The sequence below is a fragment of the Cervus elaphus genome, chromosome 18 (assembly GCF_910594005.1).
Source record: "Cervus elaphus chromosome 18, mCerEla1.1, whole genome shotgun sequence".
NCBI classification, from domain to species: domain Eukaryota; kingdom Metazoa; phylum Chordata; class Mammalia; order Artiodactyla; family Cervidae; genus Cervus; species Cervus elaphus.
Window position 1 is genome coordinate 110,765,659 of NC_057832.1, and position 22,056 is coordinate 110,787,714.

General features: G+C 39.8%; 2 protein-coding genes across 2 annotated transcripts; both read left to right on the forward strand.

The window, feature by feature from the left end:
• Positions 1 to 6,076: 6,076 nt before the first annotated feature.
• TAS2R3 (taste 2 receptor member 3) lies at positions 6,077 to 7,960 on the forward strand. Its single transcript, XM_043873133.1, has one exon. The coding sequence runs from the start codon at positions 6,077 to 6,079 to the stop codon at positions 7,025 to 7,027; it is 951 nt and encodes a 316-aa protein (XP_043729068.1). The 3' UTR covers positions 7,028 to 7,960.
• Positions 7,961 to 17,949: 9,989 nt separating this feature from the next.
• Positions 17,950 to 18,840, forward strand: TAS2R4 (taste 2 receptor member 4). Its single transcript, XM_043873459.1, has one exon. The coding sequence runs from the start codon at positions 17,950 to 17,952 to the stop codon at positions 18,838 to 18,840; it is 891 nt and encodes a 296-aa protein (XP_043729394.1).
• Positions 18,841 to 22,056: the final 3,216 nt, after the last annotated feature.

A 22,056-nucleotide genomic window follows, 5' to 3' on the forward strand; every position in this document is an offset into this window, starting at 1 on the left:
CATACACATGATCAGCTCGTTACTCTCACCTTTCTCTTGCATGACTCTCCACTGTGAGTAGAAGTGAAATCTTAACTTCTGCTCACACAGTCCTCCAGGCTTTTCACTTAACGTCTCATTCTGAATTCGAGAAGGAGATTGGGACATAAAACCTACACAGAACTTTAGCAGTTAGCATTTCAAAGAGTGAATCTGAGCACCCTTGTCAAATAAATACTGTGCAGTTTTGCTTGAAGTCCCTAATGAGGACCCTTAATTTAACAGCTCCCTGTTAAATAAAGGAGCACTTAAGAACAGAAATACTACCCTCATACTTCCCCTGCAGTATAGCAGACCAGATAATCTGGAGTGAGATTTCCCAGAGGAAAAGTAACTGAATCCTGAGTTTAACATAGTTTTTATTGCATCATTGAATGTCTTAATTGAGGCTGCTATAACAAAGTAGTATAGACAAAGTGACATAAACAACAGAGGTTTATTTTCTCACCATTATGGAGGCAGGGAGTCCTAAGATCAGGGGGCCAGCATGGTTTCTTGTGAGGCCTGTGCTCCTGGCTTCGGGGTGGCTGCCATCTTACTCTGTGCTCACATGACCTCTTGATTATGAGTGCTGGTAAAGAGCTCTCATGAGGAGCTAATCCTGTTGTATCCGCGCAGTGAGGAAATGAAAAAAAAAGTATTAAGATAGCAAAGAAAGTTGCAAATGCTGGGATTCCATAGAAGGTACAAGGGAATCAATAGATGAGTAATTAGGAGTTGCTGGAAATAAGATCAGTGTACGAAAGTCAATTGCAAACAGCAAAGAAAATGTAATTTCAAAAAGATCCTATACACAAGAGCATCAGAAGATGGAAGGTGTCCTCAAGTGTGTGGTCCCTTTAGAGGATGTTCTAAAACTTTTGAAATGCATGAAAAGAAGATAAACTGGTATGCCGTGTTTATTGGACGCATCAAAATATAATCAGTCCTCCCCAAGTTGATGTTTTACAGATCAAAAAATTCCCAGAAGTGTTCTGGGGGCAACTGGACGAGCTGATTGTAAAGATGTATTCTTGAGCAAAAGTCTGAGACTAGGCAGTATGCTCTTGAAGAGGAACGGTGAGATGGGGGCTTGCTCTGCCAGTTGGTAAGACAGGTTTTTGTTTTTTATTTTTATTTTTTAAGTAATAAGTATACTATGGATGCAGAAATAAGCAAATAAAACAGTGGTATAGAATAGAGAACTCAGAAACAGGCCATGCATATATGGAAATGATAGGGTGAAAGTGGCATTATAGATCACTAGATTAAGTATCAGTAAATATTGCTAGGAAAATTTATCATCCATATAGGAAAAAAATGAAATTGAATCTTTACATCTTATGCAAAAGTTAATTCTTGGTTATTTAAAGAGTGTAAGGAAAAACAAAATTTTGGAAGAAAGTACAGTACAATAGCTAGTTTTTTTAAAATAAATCTTGAACATAGAAACAAGTGATAAATTTAACTTAAAAATAACCTTTTTAAATCAGAAGTCACCACAAAGAAAGCAAAAGGACAAGTCACAAACTGGCAGAGAAGATATTTGAAAATAATATAACTGAAATAGAGTGGAATATAGAAAGGCCTAGAGAGCAAAAAATATGAGCTGGAATATATGAAAAACTACAAAGCAAGAAAATGAGAGCTTAGTAGAAAAATGGTCAAAGACAGAAGCACTTAACAGGAAATATAAATTATACACTAATGTATGAAAGACTGGTCAATCTTGTTAATAAGGAAATGCAAAACCAGAAATTTCAATAAACTTTCATTTTAAGACCTCCGTGCTAGCAAGTTTCAACACATTTGACAGAACGAAGTGTGAAGGAGGATGTTGTAGACCATGGAAACTAGTGGGGGAATGTAAGTTGACACCTTTTGAGGGACGTAACTTGCCTTATTTGAGAAAACATTTTGACATTAACTTGTAATGTTGAAATTTCACCCAGTTATTCTACCTTTAAGATAGACTCTGTAGAAAAGTCTTGCCATGTAGACCAAGAAACAAGTCCGGAGGTGCTTATAGCAACAATAGGTAAGAGTACAAAACCAGGAACAATCCAAGGTTCATCCACACAGAATGGGTAAATAAATGCCCCCACAGTGGATTATCATACACCTGGGTAAATACAGTTATCTTGTAACAAGAATAATTTTATAAACATATACTGTGTTCGTATCAGGTTGCAGAGGATATTTGTATAGCATGTTGTTTTTTTACAGGTTAAAATCAAGCAAGTATACAGTATTTTAAATAGACAGGGACCTATGTGATAAAACTATTCAAAAAGGGAAGGAGTGATAAATACAGAATTCGATCACTCTTATTACAGGAGATTTATACTGTAAAGAGGAAGGTTGTCCAGAAATAACCCTCGGAGTTCAATCTAGGTTGCCTGGTCGACCTGTTATTTGGGAAAAGAGAGTCTCTTGCACTTACATGAAGCACTTCTGTATTTCACACAAGCTCAGTTCCCTCAGAAAGACTAGAGATCTCCTCAAGAAAATTAGAGATATCAAGGGAATATTTCATGCAGAGAAGGGCACAATAAAGGACAGAAATGGTATGAACCTAAGAGAAGCAGAAGATATTAAGAAGAGGTGGCAAGAATACACAGAAGAACTGTATAAAAAGATCTTCATTAAAAAAAAAAAAAAAGATCTTCATAACCCAGATTACCACAATGGCATGGTCACTCACTTAGAGCCAGACATCCTGGAATGTGAAGTCAAGTGGACCTTACAAAGCATCTCTGAACAAAGCTAGTGGAAGTGATGAGATTCCAGTTGAGCTATTTCAAATCCTAAAAGGTGATGCTGTGAAAGTGCTGCACTCAATATGCAAGCAAATTTGGAAAACTCAGCAGTGGCCACAGGACTGGAAAAGGTCAGTTTTCATTCCAATCCCAAAGAAAGGCAATTCCAAAGAATGCTCAAACTACTGTACAATTGCACTCATCTCACATGCTAGTAAAGTAATGCTCAAAATTCTCCAAGCCAGGTTTCAACAGTACGTGAACTTTCAGATGTTCATGCTAGATTTTGAAAAGGCAGAGGAACCAGAGATCAAATTGCCAACATCTGTTGGATCATCGAAAAAGCAAGAGAGTTCCAGAAAAATATCTACTTCTGCTTTATTGACTATGCCAAAGCCTTGTGTGGATCACAACAAACTAGAAAATTCATCAAGAGGTGGGAATACCACACCACCTGACCTGCCTCCTGAGAAATCTGTATGTAGGCCACGAAGCAACGGTTAGAACTGGACATGGAACAACGACTGATTCCAAGTCGGGAAAGGAGTATGTCAAGGCTGTATACTGTCACCCTGCTTGTTTAACTTATATGCAGAGTACATGTGAAATGCCAGGCTGTACGAAGCACAAGCTGAAATCAAGATTGACGGGAGAAATATCAATAACCTCAGATATGCAGATGACACCACCCTTTTGGCAGAAAGCAAAGAAGAACTAAAGAGCCTCTTGATGAAAGTGAAAGAGGAGAATGAAAAAGTTGGCTTAAAACTCAACATTCAGAAAATTAAGATCATGTCATCTGGTCCCATCAATTCCTGGCAAATAGATGGGGAAACAATGGAAACAGTGAGAGACTTTATTTTTTGGTGCTCCAAAATCACTGCAGATGATGACTGCAGCCATAAAATCTTTTAACACTTGCTCCTTGAAAGAAAAGTTATGACCAACCTAGACAGCATATTAAAAAGCAGAGACATTACTTTGGCAACAAAGCTAGTCAAAGCTGTGGATTTTCCAGTAGTCATGTATGGCTGTGAGAGTTGGACTATAAAGAAAGCTGAGCACCAAAGAATTGATGCTTTTGAACTGTGGTGTTGGAGAAGACTCTTGAGAGTCCCTTGGACTGCAGGGAGATCCAACCAGTCCATCCTAAAGGAAATCAGTCTTGAATATTCATTGGAAGGACTGACACTGAAGCTGAAACTCCAATACTCTGGCCACCTGATGAGAAGAACTGACTCATCTGAAAAGACCCCGATGCTGGGAAAGATTGAAGTGGGAGGAGAAGGGGATGACAGAGGATGAGATGGTTGGATGGCATCACCAACTCGATGGAGGTGAGTTAGAGTTAGAGTAAGCCCTGGCATTTGGTGATGGACAGGGAATCCTGGCATGCTGCAGTCCATGGGGTCGCAAAGAGTCAGACACAACTGAGCGACTGAACTGAAGTAGACTTATTACTGGACACTGTGCATTCTTCAGGTCAGGACTTTAAGGCCCTGCAAGGCTGCAGACCACTTATCATTTTATATGTATTGCTGGTCTCTCTGCTGTGTACACTCAACTCTGCTGATTTCCTTCTGTGTTCTTCAGATTAGTGAATTTTGGTATAAATGGATATTGTCTAAGATTTGTCTTGATGTCAGTCTGAGTGTACTGCTAACAGTTATCCACACAATTGTCATGCAGAGTAGTATCAGAAGCAGGAATGATGCAGAGACTTGGACCATGATGTCTAAGTCCTTGGGGAGAAAGTGCCAAGAATAATGAAGGGGTGGAAGATGAGTCTTGTTGGTCTGCTGACCTGTATTCTCTCAGCTGACTCTCTTCAGGGTCTCCCAGCTGAAAAAAATCTCAGGTAATGGTCTGGGGGTCCCCTCTACACACAGCTCTCTCTCCGGGAGTGGTATCATATTATAGTGCCCTCTGTTCCTGCCCTGGGGTCCTAAACTATTGGTTTATAGTTTCCCTAATACTCTGTCTTCATTTAAAAAATAATCCCTTTTTAAAACACTTCTGGAATGACCTAGTCTGTGCAAATTATTTTTGCCAGTGCCCTGACTTACCTTACTTACTTTGGTCTTTTACTGAAAAGAATGGTTGAGAGCAAGTGTGTGACCTCAGTATTCTTTCTAGGTATCTGCAGCCTGGGTTGCCACAATATCACAGCTCTAGTATTGATTTCTCCAACAAACTGCAGGCTTAATAGAATGGAAATACATGTGGTTACTTGGTAGACCATGGTCAATGTACATTTTGGAAGCAGCCTTTACTAATGATGTGGTTTTAGTTATAGTATGATGGTTCTACTATTTATCTTAAGAAATGAGAATAGTTATAACTGTGGGCTCATAATTCATATCACTGGTACCTGATGGAATGATGGCAGTGATAATGATGATATTCAACAAAGTCATTTGAGAAATTGAACTCTGGTCACCAGCTAATGAGATATACATGGAAGTACACTGTCCTGGGAAATTTGTAAGGCCCTGTTTTGGTTCACAGAGAGTGTCTGTATGCTTTTTTGGTCAGCCTGAATTATTACTGACATGTCAATACAGTGGTCAGGCCCTCTGAAAAAATCCATCCTTTGAGCAGCTTGTATGATACTTCATTATTGTTATCATTTAAATATTCAGGTACTTAAGAATTTCCTATGCCATGACTCCCTAGAGATGAGCTTGTAGCCCCTTCATGTGAGGCATACTCTAAGAAAACAAGGAAAGAGGCAGTAGGAGGCACTCCGTTTAATTCTGATCCAGGACCACTGACTCTGAATTTTTCCTATTTTATGAATGTAAACCTCCCTCTAGGATGATTGTGATAGTGCCGTATGGTGAAATTCTGATATTTCCCCCTTTTGTATGTGTCCCTGAGTCATTCCTCATGAGTGATTCTGTGTGACCCTTCTGGTGACCCACCTTTTCTACTCTGGGTTTCCACTCCACTTTGCACTCAGAGCCCTACTACCTTTGAAATGGAGTCCAAATCCTCCATCTTCTTGGTGACTCATCTCTTCCTTCTCTGCGTGACACCGGACACTACTCTATTTGCATTTTGGCAAAGAGCTTCTGAGTTTAGATCATAGATGGAACGTGACAAACCAAGTCGTCCTCTGAAGAGGACAGACTAACCTGAAAGAGCCAGAAGGTCTGCTGTGTTGTGTCTACAACAGACCAAATTGGGCAGAGATAAGAGAAGCAGCAGGTAGAGGTGATTAACAAGAGGAATTTCAAATCAGCAGGAGAATGTTTGTCAACGGAAAGAACAAAGGCCAGGTCTGCTGAACAGCTAACATGTTGAGGCTCAGCAAGTGGGGGTTTCTGGTTCTGACCACCCTTCAGTTCATGCTGGGAATGCTGGGGAATGGTTTCATAGGGTGGGTCAATGGCAGCAGCTGGTTCAAGAGCAAGAGGATCTCTTTGTCTGACTTCATCATCACTAACCTGGCTGTCTCCAGGATTGTTTTGCTGTGGATTCTCTTGATTGATGGTGTTTTACTGGTGTTCTCTTCCAAACTACATGATGAAGGGATACTCATGCAAATTATTGATGTTTTCTGGACATTTACAAACCATCTGAGCATTTGGCTTGCCACCTGTCTCAATGTCTTCTACTGCCTGAAAGTGGCCAGTTTCTCCCATCCTGCATTCCTCTGGCTTAAGTGGAGAGTTTCCAGGGTAGTCGCATGGATGCTATTGAGTACCCTATTGTTATCATGTTGCAGCGCCATCTCTCTGATCCGGGAATTTAAGATGTATTCTGTTCTCAGTGGAATTGACAAAACTGGGAATATAACTGAACTCTTCAGAAAGAAAGAAAAAGAATATAAACTGATCCATGTTCTTGGGACTCTGTGGGACCTCCCTCCCCTAGTCCTGTCTCTAACCTCCTGCTTTCTGCTCATTCTCTCCCTGGGGAGGCACATGCGGCAGATGCATCAGAACCGTGCCAGCCCCAGAGATCCCAGTACCAAGGCCCACAGGAGGGCCATCAGAGTCATCCTCTCCTTTCTCTTTCTCTTCCTGCTCTACTATCTTTCCTTCTCAGTGTTAACATCCAGTTATTTCCTGCCAGCAACTAAGATGATTTCAATGATTGGAGAAGTAATTGCAATGCTATATCCTGTTGGTCACTCCTATGTTCTCATTCTGGGAAATAGCAAGCTGAAGCAGATGTTTGTGGCGATGCTCCGGTGTGAGCCTGGTTGTCTGAAGCCTGGATCCATGGGATCTGTTTATCCATAGAGCATCTTGGGGTGTGGGAGGGAGCCTAGGAGTCCTTAGACCTAGGAGTCCTTAGCCAGGATCACAGGGCTCTTCCTAACCCTCCTGTGGCACCAGTTCTGTAATTACTGCTTCATCCTGTCCTCCTCGGGGACCCTTCTCACGGCCTTTCCTTGTATGGTTGCTTTGAAGAGGTGGAAATAGTCTTTGGAATATATAGACATGGAGTTGTATTTTAATAAGTATCAACTCAACATAATGAGCTGATTACTAGCTTTAACTTCAAGTTTATACTGACAGTGATGTAGTGAACTAGAAGGGAGAGAGCAAAAGCATTGTAGATCCACAGGCTCGGGTTTGAATTCTGGTTCAGTCCGTTTTCCAAGACTTTTTTTGGCCTTAGGGGAGTTACTTTAATTACCTGTTTGATTCTGGCTTTCCCCATTTTAAAATGCAGACTGTGATACTGACTTCACAGGGTTTTAGAGATTCAGAAGACAATGTGTGCTGTCATTTCAGCACAGCTTATTGTGTCAGGATTATATCAGAATTAGAGCAGAAGGGGGTGGTTGGCTGGCATCACTGACTCAATGGACATGAGTTTGAGAAAACTCAGGGAGATGGTGATGGACAGAGAAGGCTGGCGTGCTGCAGTCCATGGGGTCACAAAGAGTCAGACATGACTGAGCGACTGAACAAGAAGGAAATCTGCAGGAGGTGAAGCTGTTACTGTAACAGTGAAGTGTGCTGCAGCAGCAATTACCACAGGAGACCTGTTTCCACAAATCCATTGTGTACTGACAAGCAGAGAAATACAAGTCAAGACCCTTGGATGCTAGGTTCCAATCCTGTCTGCTGGTTAAGTCATTTAAATTTCAGTAGTCCTTTGCTTTCTTTTATCATTTTGCTAAAGCAAATTTTCAAGTAATTTGTAATTTTTTAGATTGGGCAAAATAATCCAAGCAGGTTTTTTTTTTTAATTATCCAAGATGTATATCTGTTTTTAAAATGTCAGAGTTTTGTGAAAAATAAGCGGTTTTTCTAAATGTAATCATTTTTATTTTAATAAAATTATATAGGCTTTGATTTCCTTCCTGTCACTGAACAGTGCTGACAAGTCAGTGAGAATATTATTACTTGAGATCTCAAACTTGTAAACAAATTTAGGACACATGGTAACTCTAAATCTGGATTTCTGTCACTAACAGGGCTCTCAGGTATAAAGTTTTTTGGCTAAAAACGTAGACCAGATAGCCTGAGCTCAAATCCTGACTCAGACCTTAATAAACTGAGTGACCTTGGGGATGTTTCTTAACCTCTATTTCACTTTTGTCATATAGTCAAAGCTATGGTTTTTCCAGTAGTTGTGTACAGATGTGAGAATTGGACCATAAAGAAGGCTGAGCGCTGAAGAACTGATACTTTTGAACTGTGAATTGTGGTGCTGGAGAAGACTCTTGAGAGTCCCTTGGACTGCAAGAAGATCAAACCAGTCAATCCTAAAGGAAATCAACCTTGAATATTCATTGGAAGGACTGATGCTGAAGCTGAAGCTTCAGTACTTTGACCCACCTGATTCGAAGAGCTGACTCATTGGAGAAGATCCTGATGCTGGGAAATATTGAGGGCAGGAAGAGAAGGGGATGACAGGATGAGATGTTTGAATGGCATCACTGACTCAATGGATGAGTTTGAGCAAACTCTGAAAGACAGTGAAGAACAGGGAAGCCTGGCGTGCTGCAGTCCCTGGGGTTGTAAAGAGTTGGACATGACTTAGCAACTGAAAAACAACAATTTATAAAATAGAAATAGTAATAGTGTTTCCTTGATAGATTGTTGAAAGGAGTAAGTGAATCAACATAAGAAAACTAGAGTCCCACGTGGAGTAAGTCAATAAATGCTGCTATTATTATTGTTTTTGTTCTTGTTTTGTGAAAGAGGTTACATTCTGACATAGCATGAAGAATTAACACATTTCTTAGCACTTTGTCATATGTAGCCCAAAGTGAGTTTTCAGGTTGTTCTGATTTATACATTCATTTTCAAAATTATAGAAATAAAATGTTTTTTGGTCTGTATTGTTTGCTTTCAAATTGATATTTGCCTCTTGGAGGTGCTAGGAAAATTCCTAATTCTGACATAAAGTTCTCTTTCAAAAAGGTATCTATGGAAACTTAAAATAATGATTTTTTTCTTAATAAAAATTTAGTTTGGAGGAAGAAGGGATTTTCCAAGATGGTGTAGACACACAGAGAGAAACAAATGGGAAAAAAAAGCTAAAAATATATAGAGAAAAATTGTCAGTGGAAATAATGATTTAATATTCATGCATAATTCACTAACATAGAAGGATTCTAAAAGGAGAATTTCTGTAATTAAAAAATCTGTGCTTCTTTTCAGCACAGGGAAGTATAACTGTAGAAAAACTGCAGTCTCAATTGCTATGTGCTTTGTTCACCTTGAGCCCTACTCCGGTTTATCCTCTCTGACTCTTGAACACTTGTTCTTATTTCTTGTCATTTTGACAGCTTCTCCACCTAGCCCTGACTTTCTGGTTTTTTAGTCCTTACCGGAATTTCTGATCCTGCCTTCTGCCTTGGGTGTGGGGATTTTCTTCTCTTTTAATTGAACATAACATTTTTTTTTTCAATTATTTTTATTAGTTGGAGGCTAATTACTTTGCAACATTGCAGTGGGTTTTGTCATACATTGACATGAATCAGCCATGGAGTTACATGTGTTCCCCATCCCGATCCCCCCTCCCACCCACCCCCCCCCCTACCCGATTCCCCTGGGTCCTCCCAGTGCACCTGACCCGAGCACCTGTTTCATGCATCCCACCTGGGCTGGTGATCTGTTTCACCATAGATAATATACATGCTGTTCTCTCGAAACATCCCACCTTCGCCTTCTCCCACAGAGTCCAAAAGTCTGTTCTGTACATCTGTGTCTCTTTTTTGGACATAACATTTTATTAGAGATTTTGGCTTGGCTGTTGTTTCTTTCTTGGTACCTTTGGCTAACTCCTGGATGTTTCCTCCTCCTTTTTCTACTGAGGTTTCATTAAATCCTACCCCGATCTAACAGATTCAGATGGGTGGGTCCAGTCAACTTGCTCAGACTACCGCTAATGTTCATTCCACTGGAACCTGAAGTATGGGTGGAAACTGTAGAATCCCCCAATAGGGAGTCTGTTGTCGTAGTCCAGTTGGCTGAGTGCAGAGTTTCCCTCCCTGAGAGCAAATGAAATCAGATTCATAGGTGTGGCATTCCCAACCCCTCCCCCGTTTCCTCTTTCAGAGAAATCTGGAGGTGACTCCTGGGAAAGCTCAGACTTTGTTATGTGACTTCAACAATATATTGGCTGCCCTTAATCAAAGACTGGTGTGGGAGTGGGGACGTGAGTCTGAGTAGTGGGTGATTTGCTGAGGAAAGGAGTCTTACTTGTGGCTAGATGCATCCTGAAGGGAAGTTTAGCTCTTTTGGAGAGGATATGGTCTTCTGAACCCACCAGGGAAAATACTTAATCTGCCAGTTCCTGACAGTCCAAGGCCATAGGGGAGAATTACCTAACACCTTACTCCCATTTTTGAGACACCCTGGAAGTGGTCATCTTGTTTGTTTTGTTTTCATTAAATTAACTTTAGTTGCTAAATCCCTTAAGACTCTTACATCTGGCCGTTTCATGCACAAAGGACCAGAGCATATCTTTTCCCTACTGTAACCAGGTTCTTAGGGTCAAAGTATGAGAACGAGAATCGTTCTTGCATTTGGAGTCCAGTTATAGGCTAGAGCTTGTTCCTGAGGCCACGTGTCTCTGCCAAGCACATGTCTTCTTTGGTGTATGGTGGAAGGGCCTTTAACATATGAGTCAACAGTAACTTAAGAACAGTACCTCACAAAACCTTCCACCAGGTTTCCACCAGGGCCCCCTATATATTCTTGTGTCTCAGGGAACTACTTCTCATTTTTGATACTCTCTGACCTCTCTGGCTTATCTTGATTCTACTTCATTCTTTCATACTACAGACACTTATTTAACATGCTCTCTGCACTTAACAGTGTACTAGATCAATCATTATTCTCAGAAGCATTGCATGTAGTGGGCAATAAAGATGCAGAAATGAGTATTCCATCTCTCCATCACTGAAACAGATGCTTCAGGTATGATGAAGGGATGCTGTCATTACCAGAGGGTTCTGGCCCAGGTGATCTTTAGCTCTCTCTTTCTGACAGCTATTAAAATGTACTGCTATAATATTGTAAAGTAATTAGCCTCCAATTAAAATAAATAAATTAAAAAAAAATGTACTGCTCGCTTCTCTTGCCCTGGGGAGCAAAGTTGACTGAGGGCTCCAGCTGCTGAGGCCACACTTCCTGCAGACTGCTCCCAGCCAGTGATGGAGACCAGAGTCCTAAGGTAGGTCTGCTCCACTGACACGAGACTCTTCCAACAGGCAGTTTTGGCCCAAGGACTCTCCATCAGCTTGGGTGACCCTTTTTTGGAACTGTGCTGCAGTCTAGAGCTCTTCTTACCCAATTCTTTCTTCTCTCTCTCTCTTTATAGGTATCAGACCTCCATTGCTATCTGAATATTCACCTTCCTTTGCTTCCTGCCACCTAAAATCTCTTGCATGTCTAATCCTATTTCTGCCTGTGTTTCTTGTATAAAAGATACAAGTGTTGTGTTTTTTCAAGTGAACTAGAATTTTGAAAATCACCCCAGATTCTTCCTTTTCCTTCAGTTTTTGATATTCATTTGGTCATTAAATCTGTTTGGCTGTACTCTAAAACTTTTTCTCTCAAATGCCTGCTAGTCTCTGTTTGTATTCTTTTCATTCCTTAAGAGTGACTGCAGCAGGATTTATTTATTTATTTTAATATCTATCTATTTATTTAGCTTCACTGGGTCCTAGATACAGTGTGTGGGATCTAGTTCCCTGACCAGGTATCGAACCCGGGCCCGCTGCATTGGGAGCTCAGAGTCTTAGCCACTGGACCAACAGGGAAGCCCCTGCAGCATGATTTAACTAGTTTCCTTTTCCAATTCCATCCTCTTCCAGCAAAGCATTTCCACATTACTGGGTTGTGGGCTTCATACAGTGAACATACAATCACGGTGCTCTTCTCTTAAAATCCTGCAGTGACTCTCCATTGCTCACCCCAGTCTTTTGCTTGGATAACCCCTTTGCCTCTTCAATAGTTACTTTATATGTCTCCTTAAGAATGCCTTTTGTGAATCCTCAAAGCAGTGTTAAAGGCCCCTCTGGAGCACTCCTAGTGTACCCTTTGTTTTTTCTTGTTATAGCACCTAATACATGATCTAATTGTCTATTTGTCTGTCTCTCCCACTATTCTGTATGCTCTTTGAAGGCAGGGTGTGCTGTGGGTGATTCTTCCCTGTTTCCTTAGCACATAATGTATAAGTGACTGGCTGATAATAACAATTTACTGAATGAATGAACCAATGAGGAGCTGCCTAGTGTACTGGACAGAGCTCAGTCTCAGAAGACCTTCCAAATTAGCCACTGATTTTCTGTGACATTTGGCAGTCACTTACTCCCTTTGACCTGAATTTTCCTCATCTGGAAGTAGGAGTAACCAGATTTCTCTCCTAGAACTGTTTTAAAGATGAACTGAGATTTATAATGCCTAGGAACATAATAAGCACTCAAAAAAGTCTAAGAAATATTAATAGACATTTCTTCTAAGCAACATTGGTACTCTTTTGAAAACAATTCAAAGTTTTTAATTCCTGTTTATCTGCGCCTGATCTCATTCTTCAAAGTCTTCATCAAATAAACCAAGTCATCCTTTTGCTTTGACTGTTTGCCCCAAGACTTTTCCTCCAGATCTACTGAGTAGCAAAGTATGGACTCAGGACTGCACTGTATCCACCCTGGGTCTTCTTGGTCTCTAATAAATAAACAAACAAATGATCAGACTCACAAGACTGTCTTAGGACACTCTGGCACCAGTGTACTCGGATGGGTATAGTTCAGCGATCCAGTTCAGCAGCAGGGGAATGTCAGACCTTCTTTTGCAGTGTCCTTGCTGCCAGTTATACGGTTCAGGTACAAGGAGAAGAGATCTACATTTAGGTAAGGGTAGAAGCTGCCCTAAAATAAAAGCCTCATGTCTCAAAGAATCAGTTTCTCTTGTAATAATTTCATAGCCTTAGTTTCCAGGTTGAGCCAAGGGATACACACCTAGGAGTTATCCCTCACATTCAAGGAAGCAAGAGGCCTCCATAATATATTTAACTGAAGGTCAAATTCTATGCAGGGGGAGAAGGGATTTTGTTAATGGTTTGCCTATAGTGACCCTTTCAGAAATGACTTCAGATAGAACCAGCTTACTCATTGCTCTTGCTAATTGACATGATCGCATCTTAATTCCGTGCCTCCTGCTACTGAGAACTCAACCACTTCGTGTATCAACCTCTGAATGTGGCCTATTACTGCATGACACTGGGTTTCCTCTTCTTTTTTGGAACACTTACTACTTTTTTCTTTTAATTAAAGTATAGTTGATTTACAATGTTGTGTTAGTTATTGGTATATAGAAAAGTGGTTAAGATATACACATAAATATATATATATATTCCTTTCAGATTTTTCCACTATATTGCAAGATATTGAATATAGTTCCCTGTGCTATACAGTAGGTCCTTGTTATTTATTTTATGCATAGTAGTGTGTATATGATAATCCCAAACTCCTAATTTATCCCTCCCTTACCTTTTCCCTCAGGGTTGCTTTGGCAGCTCTGGGTCTTCTGTGGTTACATATAAATCTTAATATTTGTTTTAGTTCTATGAAAAAATATCATGGGTAATTTGATAGGGACTGCATTAAATCTGTAGATTGCTTTGGGTAGGGTGGCCATTTTAACACTATTAATTCTTTCAATCCAAGAGTGTGGGATAACTTTCCATGTGTTTGTATCATCTTCAGTTTCCTTTATTGGTGTTTTATAGTTCACAGCATATAAGTCTTTCACCTCATTTGTTAGTTTTATTAAGTAGTTTTTTAGATATGATTTTAAAAGGGATTTTTTTTCACTTTCCCTTTCTGATATTTCATTGTTGGTATAAAGAAATGCAATTGATTTCTGTATACTAATCTTCTATACTGCTACCTTTCTGAATTTGTTGATCAGTTCTAATAGTTTCTGTGTGGAGTTCTTAGGGTTTTCTATATATAGTATCATGTCATCTACATATAAGGATGATTTTATCTCTTCCCTTCCAATATGGATACCCTTTGTTTCTTTTTCTTGTTGGATTGCTGTGGCTAGGACTTCCAATAATATGTTGCATAGAAGTGGTGAGGGGAGGGCATCCTTTTCTTGTTCTGGATTTAGTGGGAAGGTTTTTAGCTTTTCACTTTTGAGTGTTATGTTGGTTATGTATTTGTCATAAATGGTTTTTATTATGTTAAGTTCCCTTGATATCCACTTTGGTAAGAGTTTTTATATCATGAATGGATGTTAAATTTTATCAAATGCCTTTTCTGTATCTACTGAGGTGGTCGTGTATTTTTGTTTTCTTTTGTTGATGTGGTGTATCACATTGAATGATTTCCATATGTTTAACCATCCTTGTGACCCGGGGATGAAGCCAGCCTGATCATGGTGTATGATCCTTGCAAAAGCTAACAAAGTTTTGTCAAGAGAACACACTGGTCATAGCAATACCCTCTTCCAACAACACAAGAGATGACTCTACACATGGACATGCCAGGTGGTCAATACTGAAATCAGATTGATTATATTCTTTGCAGCCAAAGGTGGGAAAGCTCTATAGAGTAAGCAAAAACAAGACCTGAAGCTGAGTGTGGCTCAGATCATGACCTCCTTATTACAAAATTCAGGCTTAAATTGAACAAAGTAGGGAAAACCACTAGGCCATTCAGGTATGACCTAAATCAAATACCTTATGATTGCACAATAGAGGTGATGAATAGATTCAAGAGATCAGATTAGGCAGACAGAGTGCCTGAAGAACTATGGATGGAGGTTCATAACACTGTACAGGACATGGTGACTAAAACCATCCCAAAGAAAAAGAAATGCAAGAAGGCAAAGTGATTGTCTGAGGAAGATTTACAAATAGCTGAGAAAAGAAGAGAAACAAAAGGCAAGGGAGAAAGAGAAGGATATACCCAACCAAATGCAGAGTTCCAAAGAATAACAAGGAGAGATAAGAAAGACTTCTTAGGTGAAATGCAAATGAAATAGAGGAAAGCAATAGAATGGGAAAGACTAGAGATCTCTTCAAGAAAATTGGAGATATCAAGGGAACATTTCATGCAAGGGTGGACATGATAAAGGTCAGAAATGGGAAGGACCTAACAGAAACAGAAGAGATTAAGAAGAGGTACCAAGAATACACAGAAGAACTTGCAAAAAAGATCTTAATGACCTGGATAACCACAATGGTGTGGTCACTCGTCTGGAGCCAGATATCCTGGAGTGGAAGTCAAGTGGGCCTTAGGAGGCATTACTATGAACAATGCTAGTGGAGGTGATGGGATTCCAGATGAGCTATTTACAGTTCTAAAAGAGGATGCTGTTAAAGTGCTGTACTTAATATGTTAGAAAATTTGGAAACTCAGCATTGGCCACAGAACTGGAAAAGATCAGTTTTCATTCCAATCCCAAAGAAGGGCAATGCCAAAGAATGTTCAAACTACCATACAATCGCACTCATTTCACATGCTAGCTAGGTTGTGCTCAAAATCCTTTAAGCTAGGCTTCAGCAGTATGTGAACTGAGAAATTCAGATTTACAAGCTGGATTTAGTAAAGGCAGAGGAACTAGAGATAAGTTGCAAGCATTCATTGGATCATAGAGAAAACAAGGAAATTCAGAAAAATATCTATTTCTGCTTCACTGACTATGCTAAAACCTTTGACTGTGTGGATCATGACAAACGATGGAAAATTCTTAAAGAGATGGGAATACCAGATCACCTTACCTGCCTCCTGAGAAACCTGTATGTAGGTCAAGAAACATCAGAACTGGACATGGAATAACAAACTGGTTCAAAATTGGGAAAGCAGTATGTCAAGGCTGTATATTACCACCCTGCTTATTTGACTTATTGCAGAGTACATTACGTGAAATGCTGGGCTGGATGAAGCTCAAGTGGGAATCATGGTTGCCGGGAGAAATATCAATAGCCTCAGATGTGCTGATGACACCACCTTAATGGCAAAAAGTGAAGAGGAACTAAAGAGCCTTTTGATGAAGGTGAAAGAGGAGAGTGAAAAAACTGAAAAATCAACATTCAAAAATGAAGATCATGGCATCTGGTCCCATCACTTCATGACAAATAAATGGGGAGGAAATGAAAACTGTCACAGACTTTTTTCCTTGGGCTCCAAAATCACTGGGGATGGCGACTGCAGTGATGAAATTAAAAGATGCTTGCTCCTTGGAAGAAAAGCTGTGACAAACCTAGACAGTATTTTCAAAAGCAGAGACACCATTTTGCTGACAGAGGTCATATAGTCAAAGCTATGGTTTTTCTAGTAGTCATGTATAGATGTGAGATTTGGACCGTAAAGAAAGCTGAATGCTGAAGAATTGATGCTTTTGAACTGTGGTACTGGAGAATACTCTTGAGCATCCCTTGGACAGCAAGGAGATCAAACCAGTCAATCCTAAAGGAAATCAACCCTGAATATTCATTGGAAGGACTGATGCTGAAGCTCCAATACTTTGGCCACCTGATGTGCAGAGCCAACTCATTGGAAAAGATCCTGATGCTATGAAAGATTAAGGGGAGGAGGAGAAGGGGGCAACAGAGGATGAGATGGTTGGATGGCATCACTGACTCAATGGACATGAGTTTGAGCAAACTCCAAGAGATAGTGAAGGACAGGGAAGCTTGGTGTGCTGCAGTCCACAGGATGGCAAAGAGTCTGAAATGCCTGAGTGACTGAACAAAAAAATTGATGAATATGTATTCATTGCTGCTTTGAACCTTGTTTTCCAGTTGATTTTGTATTTCTTTTTGTTCCTTTCTTTTCCTTTTTTGTTTTTCCTTTTGTGGTTTGAAGGTTTTCTTTGTATCATGCTTGAGTTCTCTTGTTTTTTGTGTTTGTGAATACATTGTATGTTTCTGATTTATAACTACAAACCTTGGTTTTCAAGTATTGAACGTTAATTCTTATCAGTTCAGTTCAGTTGCTCAGTTGTGTCTGACTCTTTGTGACCCCATGGACTGCAGCACGCCAGGCTTCCCTGTCCATCACCAACTCCAGGAGCTGGTGATATAATTAAGATGTAATTCTTGTATCTTATACTATATTGTTTATTCTGTTTAAATGTGGTAGGTATAATATTTAACACAATTACTTCAATGTAGTAATCAATTTTGTAGATAGCTAAGTGGAAATATGTGCTCTGATATAACCTTTCCTTTAATTGTTTCCTTGCTTGCTCACTCTGTGTTGCCTGTTTGATGTGGCCACCTGTGGTTTTGTGTGTGTGTGTGTGTGTGTGTGTGTGTGTGTGTGTAGGAGCGAGGCATGGGAATTCCCACCATATTCTGGGTTTGCTATGAAGAGAAGTCCAGACATGCTGGACTAGAATTCAATCATTTGATTTTGATAACCTTGGAGTCTGCTGTAATTCTTCCCTCTAGCATTCCTTCTCTTGGAGAAGTGGACTCCCAGGTTCACTTTGGTGGTTTTAATTAGGCATTTCTAAGGAAAACAGGATATGAATGAAGAAATAGTAATGCAATCCTTGGAAGATTTGCATCTCAGTAAAAGCAGCTGGCTCTTAGACCACTGATGGTTCATTTGCCACAGTGGGGAAATTAAAATAGGAAATATCTTTCCTGGCTTGGTACTGGTGCCTACTTGTACATTACAATATTTTCCCTGCTCCCAGCATCAGCACCGCATCTCCTGAGTCCTCAATGAGTAAAGATGCTTCGGATAGTCTTTTTTTCTTCTATTGTTGTCTCTGAAATTTTAACTTTTATAGGACTCATAGTGAATATCTTCATTGTAGTGGTCAGTTACAAGACTTGCATCAAAAGCCACAGGATCTCTTCTTCTGACACACTCCTGTTCAGTTTGGGCATCACCAGATTTTTTATACTGTTACTGAATGTTGTTGTCATCGTCTCTCCAAATGTGGAAAGGTCAGTCTCCTTATCCTGTTTTCTCCTGTCATGTTGGATGTTTTTGGACTCTAGTAGTCTTTGGTTTGTAACCTTGCTCAACGTCTTGTATTGTGTGAAGATTGCTAACTACCAACACTCAATGTTTCTCCTGCTGAAACGAAATCTGTCCACCAGGACGCCCCGGCTGCTGCTGGTCTGTATGCTCCTTTCTGTCTTCACCACTCTCCTCTATGTTATGCTCAGACAGTTGGCACCCTCTCTTGAATTTGTGACTGTGAGAAATGGCACAGTATTTGACATCAATGAGGGACTCTTGTCTTTGGTGACTCCTTTGGTCTTGAGCTCATTTCTCCAATTCATCATTAATGTGACTTCTGCTTCTTTGTTAATCAATTCCTTGAAGAGACATATACAGAAGATGCAGAGAAGTGCCACTGTTCTTTGGAATCCCCAGACTGAAGCTCATGTGGGTGCTATGAAGCTGATGATCTGTTTCCTCATACTCTACATTCCATACTCAGTTGCTACCCTGCTCCATCATCTCCCTTCTTCTATAGGGATGGATTTGAGAACCAAGTCTATTTACGTTATTATGTCCACCATTTACCCTCCAGGACATTCTCTTATTATTATTCTCACACATCCTAAACTGAGAACAAAAGCAAAGAATATTCTTTGTTTCAATAAGTAGTGGAATTTCAATAATAAAAGGTGCTAAAGTCACCTCAGGGGGAGCAAGATTTTCTTTGTTGGTAGTTTTCCCAGTGATCTGAGAAATTGATTTTTGTATTTACTGATCTGACTCTATAAGCCTTTAAGTGCCCGTATTTCAGTTCATTCTACAATATATTGTTTAGTAATATTTTAAAATCAGGCATTTTCTATAAGGAACTTGGAGGCGTTGCTTATCGTGTGTTTTGCATGGGCATCGCATCCCTGGATCTTGGAAATCACCACACTGTTCCACTGGTTACAGAAGTGTAATGGGTAGTTCCCCCAAATTAAGCAATATATTAGAGGTCACTTCATAGTTAAATTTTTGAAGTTTAGCTGAGGAGCCCTGGGTAAGGGATCAGCAATGGGTAAATGGTCATCAGGAGCCACTCAACTGGCTTAGGTATAACAAGCGGGTGCAGCGAGACAAAGAGGAAGGGAAAGTTTCAGAGAGAAAAGAGAGGAAAGAGAGACATCAAAGGAGATAGGTATACATTATGTCTGATGTAGAGAAAAAGGGTCCTCAACTTGCTGAGGGACAGTAACTGCCAGGAAGCTCAGGACTGAATTTATTCTTTTGTTCTGGAAAAGAGGGAAGGGCCAGAATTGATGGGTGGAAGGGAGTGACCAGGATTAAAGAAACCCAATCCAGGATGGCTTTAAGGATCTTCAAATCTGGGAAGCCAAGTTCAAAAATTGTGCCAAAGAGTGAAATCAATATGATACGGAGTTCAGTAGAAAGCTGAGAGGAGTCACTGGACTGGTGGTGGAAACGCCTGCCCTTTGGTGGACTTCTGTCACCTCTGTGTGAATTTATGCACTGAGTTTTATGGGCACTGCGTGATTCTCCAGAATGTTGTGCCTTCTGCTTGTTTGTTTGGAACAGCAGGACTGTGGCTACAGAGGAACAGAAATCTGAAGTTGAAATACTGATGTTTTAAAATGGGAATTGGGAAATAATTTATGTAGTTTTTTGTGTGTTTACAGGATATGTAATATTTACACATTTCAAAATAATCTTAATTAAAATAACATTCTCCTTATTAAAAATTATCCCGAGAAATCTCCAGATTTTACAGCCTACCTGATATTTCTCATCCCAGCCACCAGAATCTTGACTAGAGTATTCAGTAAGATTACCCAAACCAATATTTTATACTCCAAAACCTGGAGGTATCTGTTAGATTAGAATCTGAAGGTTAGGAGATAAAAGGATTGCTGAGAGTGATTAAGCTACACTATGACATCAGAACTCTGAATAGCAGAAAGCCCGATGGACCCCAACATCTTTTCTTTTCCCCCATAAATTCATAGTTACAGAATTTTTAGCTACTTAGAATTCTGGTAGCTTTCTCTTGTAAGTAGGTCTTTCCATATGATTGAGTTCTGCCAATACAGTATGAGCAGAAGCTGTGTATATGATTTCTAGGTGGTGTCCCCAGAACAGGTGTTAGTAGATGCCTTGCCTTCCTCTTTTCCCTGGTCCTCTTTCTGTGGGCTGGAACACTGATACAGGGACTGGCCATCTTGCACCACAGATGAGGTGATGGCCTGGGGATGGTGGAGCAGATTTTCATCCTAGACTTGGCTGTGTGGTTCCTAACACTGTGGAACTGCCTTACCTTAACTCCAGGACTGTTTATGAAAAATAAACGTCTCTATTCTGTTCAACTCTGTAGTTTGATGTTTCTGTTGCCTTACTCAAATAACATGCTATACTGTAAGTATGTACAATAGCATACATCTTTATGATGAAGTAATGTGTAGCTATTTACTACTTTATAGTCAAGGAACATTTTTATATGATCTGATAAAATACTTATACTACTAAGTGAAATAAAAATAAAATAATTCATATGCAAAAAAATTGAAAACAACAATTATTTTTAGGTAGAAAGTTTTGAGTTTTGCTTCCCTGGTGGCTCAGATGGTAAAGAATCTGCCTGCAATGCAGGAGACCCAGGTTTGATCCCTAGGTCACGAAGATCCCCCGGAGAAGGGAATGGCAGTCCGCTCCAGTATTCTTGCCTGGAGAATTCCATGGACAGAGAGGAGCCTGGTGGCTACAGTCCATGGGGTTGCAAAAAGTCGGACACAACTGAGTGATCAACACTGACTTTCAGAAAGTTTTGGGTAATTCCACCCCACCCCCGCCCCCACAAAGTTTCCAGGTTTTCTATGATGAACATATATTTCTTTGGTAATCAGAACAAACTGCATACTTTAAAATATAAACAGTAAGAAATTATCTCTGTCTGTCTGTCTAAAGGAGCTGTGGGGTCTTCTGATGTCAAAATTCTATTTTTCCTCACTAAGAAAGGCTGCTATTCTTTGGGTTTATCTGGATTCTTTTTCTAGTATTGACAAAGTTCTGCTAATTCATTTCTTGATTGTCTTATATTGTATTCATTTATTTCCTATTTGGACTGGAGGTATTGGTTTTGTATTAGGAAATTTTTAAATTAGGTTTTGCTATTTGAAGAAAGTCTCGAACCTTCCTTCAACTTGAGACTCTTTCTTCAAACTCTTTCTTGAGAAGAGTCACTTTCTGAAATGAATGGCAGGCACCAGGACAATGTCTGTATAACATCATGAAATATTCACTGTGGTAGCTATAACTGGGGGATTTGTTACTTAGCTTTTAACTGCTACAAGTCCAAATATTCTCTGGGGTACATTTTCACGTGCTATTTTATTGGTTCCTCACGATTTCTTTGGTAATGTAGGTATCATTATGCCCATTATGTGACTGAGAAAATTGAGATACAAACAGATAAAGTAAATGACTCATAACAGTAAAACTAGGAGAGGGTAGACCCAAGGCTCCAATTCATCTTCTGATTCTAAAATCCAATTATTTTTCCCCTGTATCACAAGATGAGTGGGAAGACATAGTGACCCAAGTAGAATAATGTCCAATTATAAAGCTTTATTTTCTAGGACAAGAAAAAAGTATTCAAAATGATGTCTGAAGCAGGATGTATCTAACCTGAAAATCTCACCCTAAGGCGCTAGATTTATATTTATCTATTTATCTCTATCTGTCTATTTATCTGAGAGAGGTAGGGGAGATATGAAATCTTGTGGGTGCTTAGTTTCCTTCCAAAATAAGTATTATGGGATCCGATAGCTACTGGGTTTTTAGGCCCTGTAATTTATGTGAGATATGCTTTTTAAACCAGCAAGTAGGGAC

Bases quoted from the DNA above. Each gene is read 5' to 3' on its own strand.
- TAS2R3 (XM_043873133.1), top strand. From the start codon at position 6,077: ATGTTGAGGCTCAGCAAGTGGGGGTTTCTGGTTCTGACCACCCTTCAG.
- TAS2R4 (XM_043873459.1), top strand. From the start codon at position 17,950: ATGCTTCGGATAGTCTTTTTTTCTTCTATTGTTGTCTCTGAAATTTTA.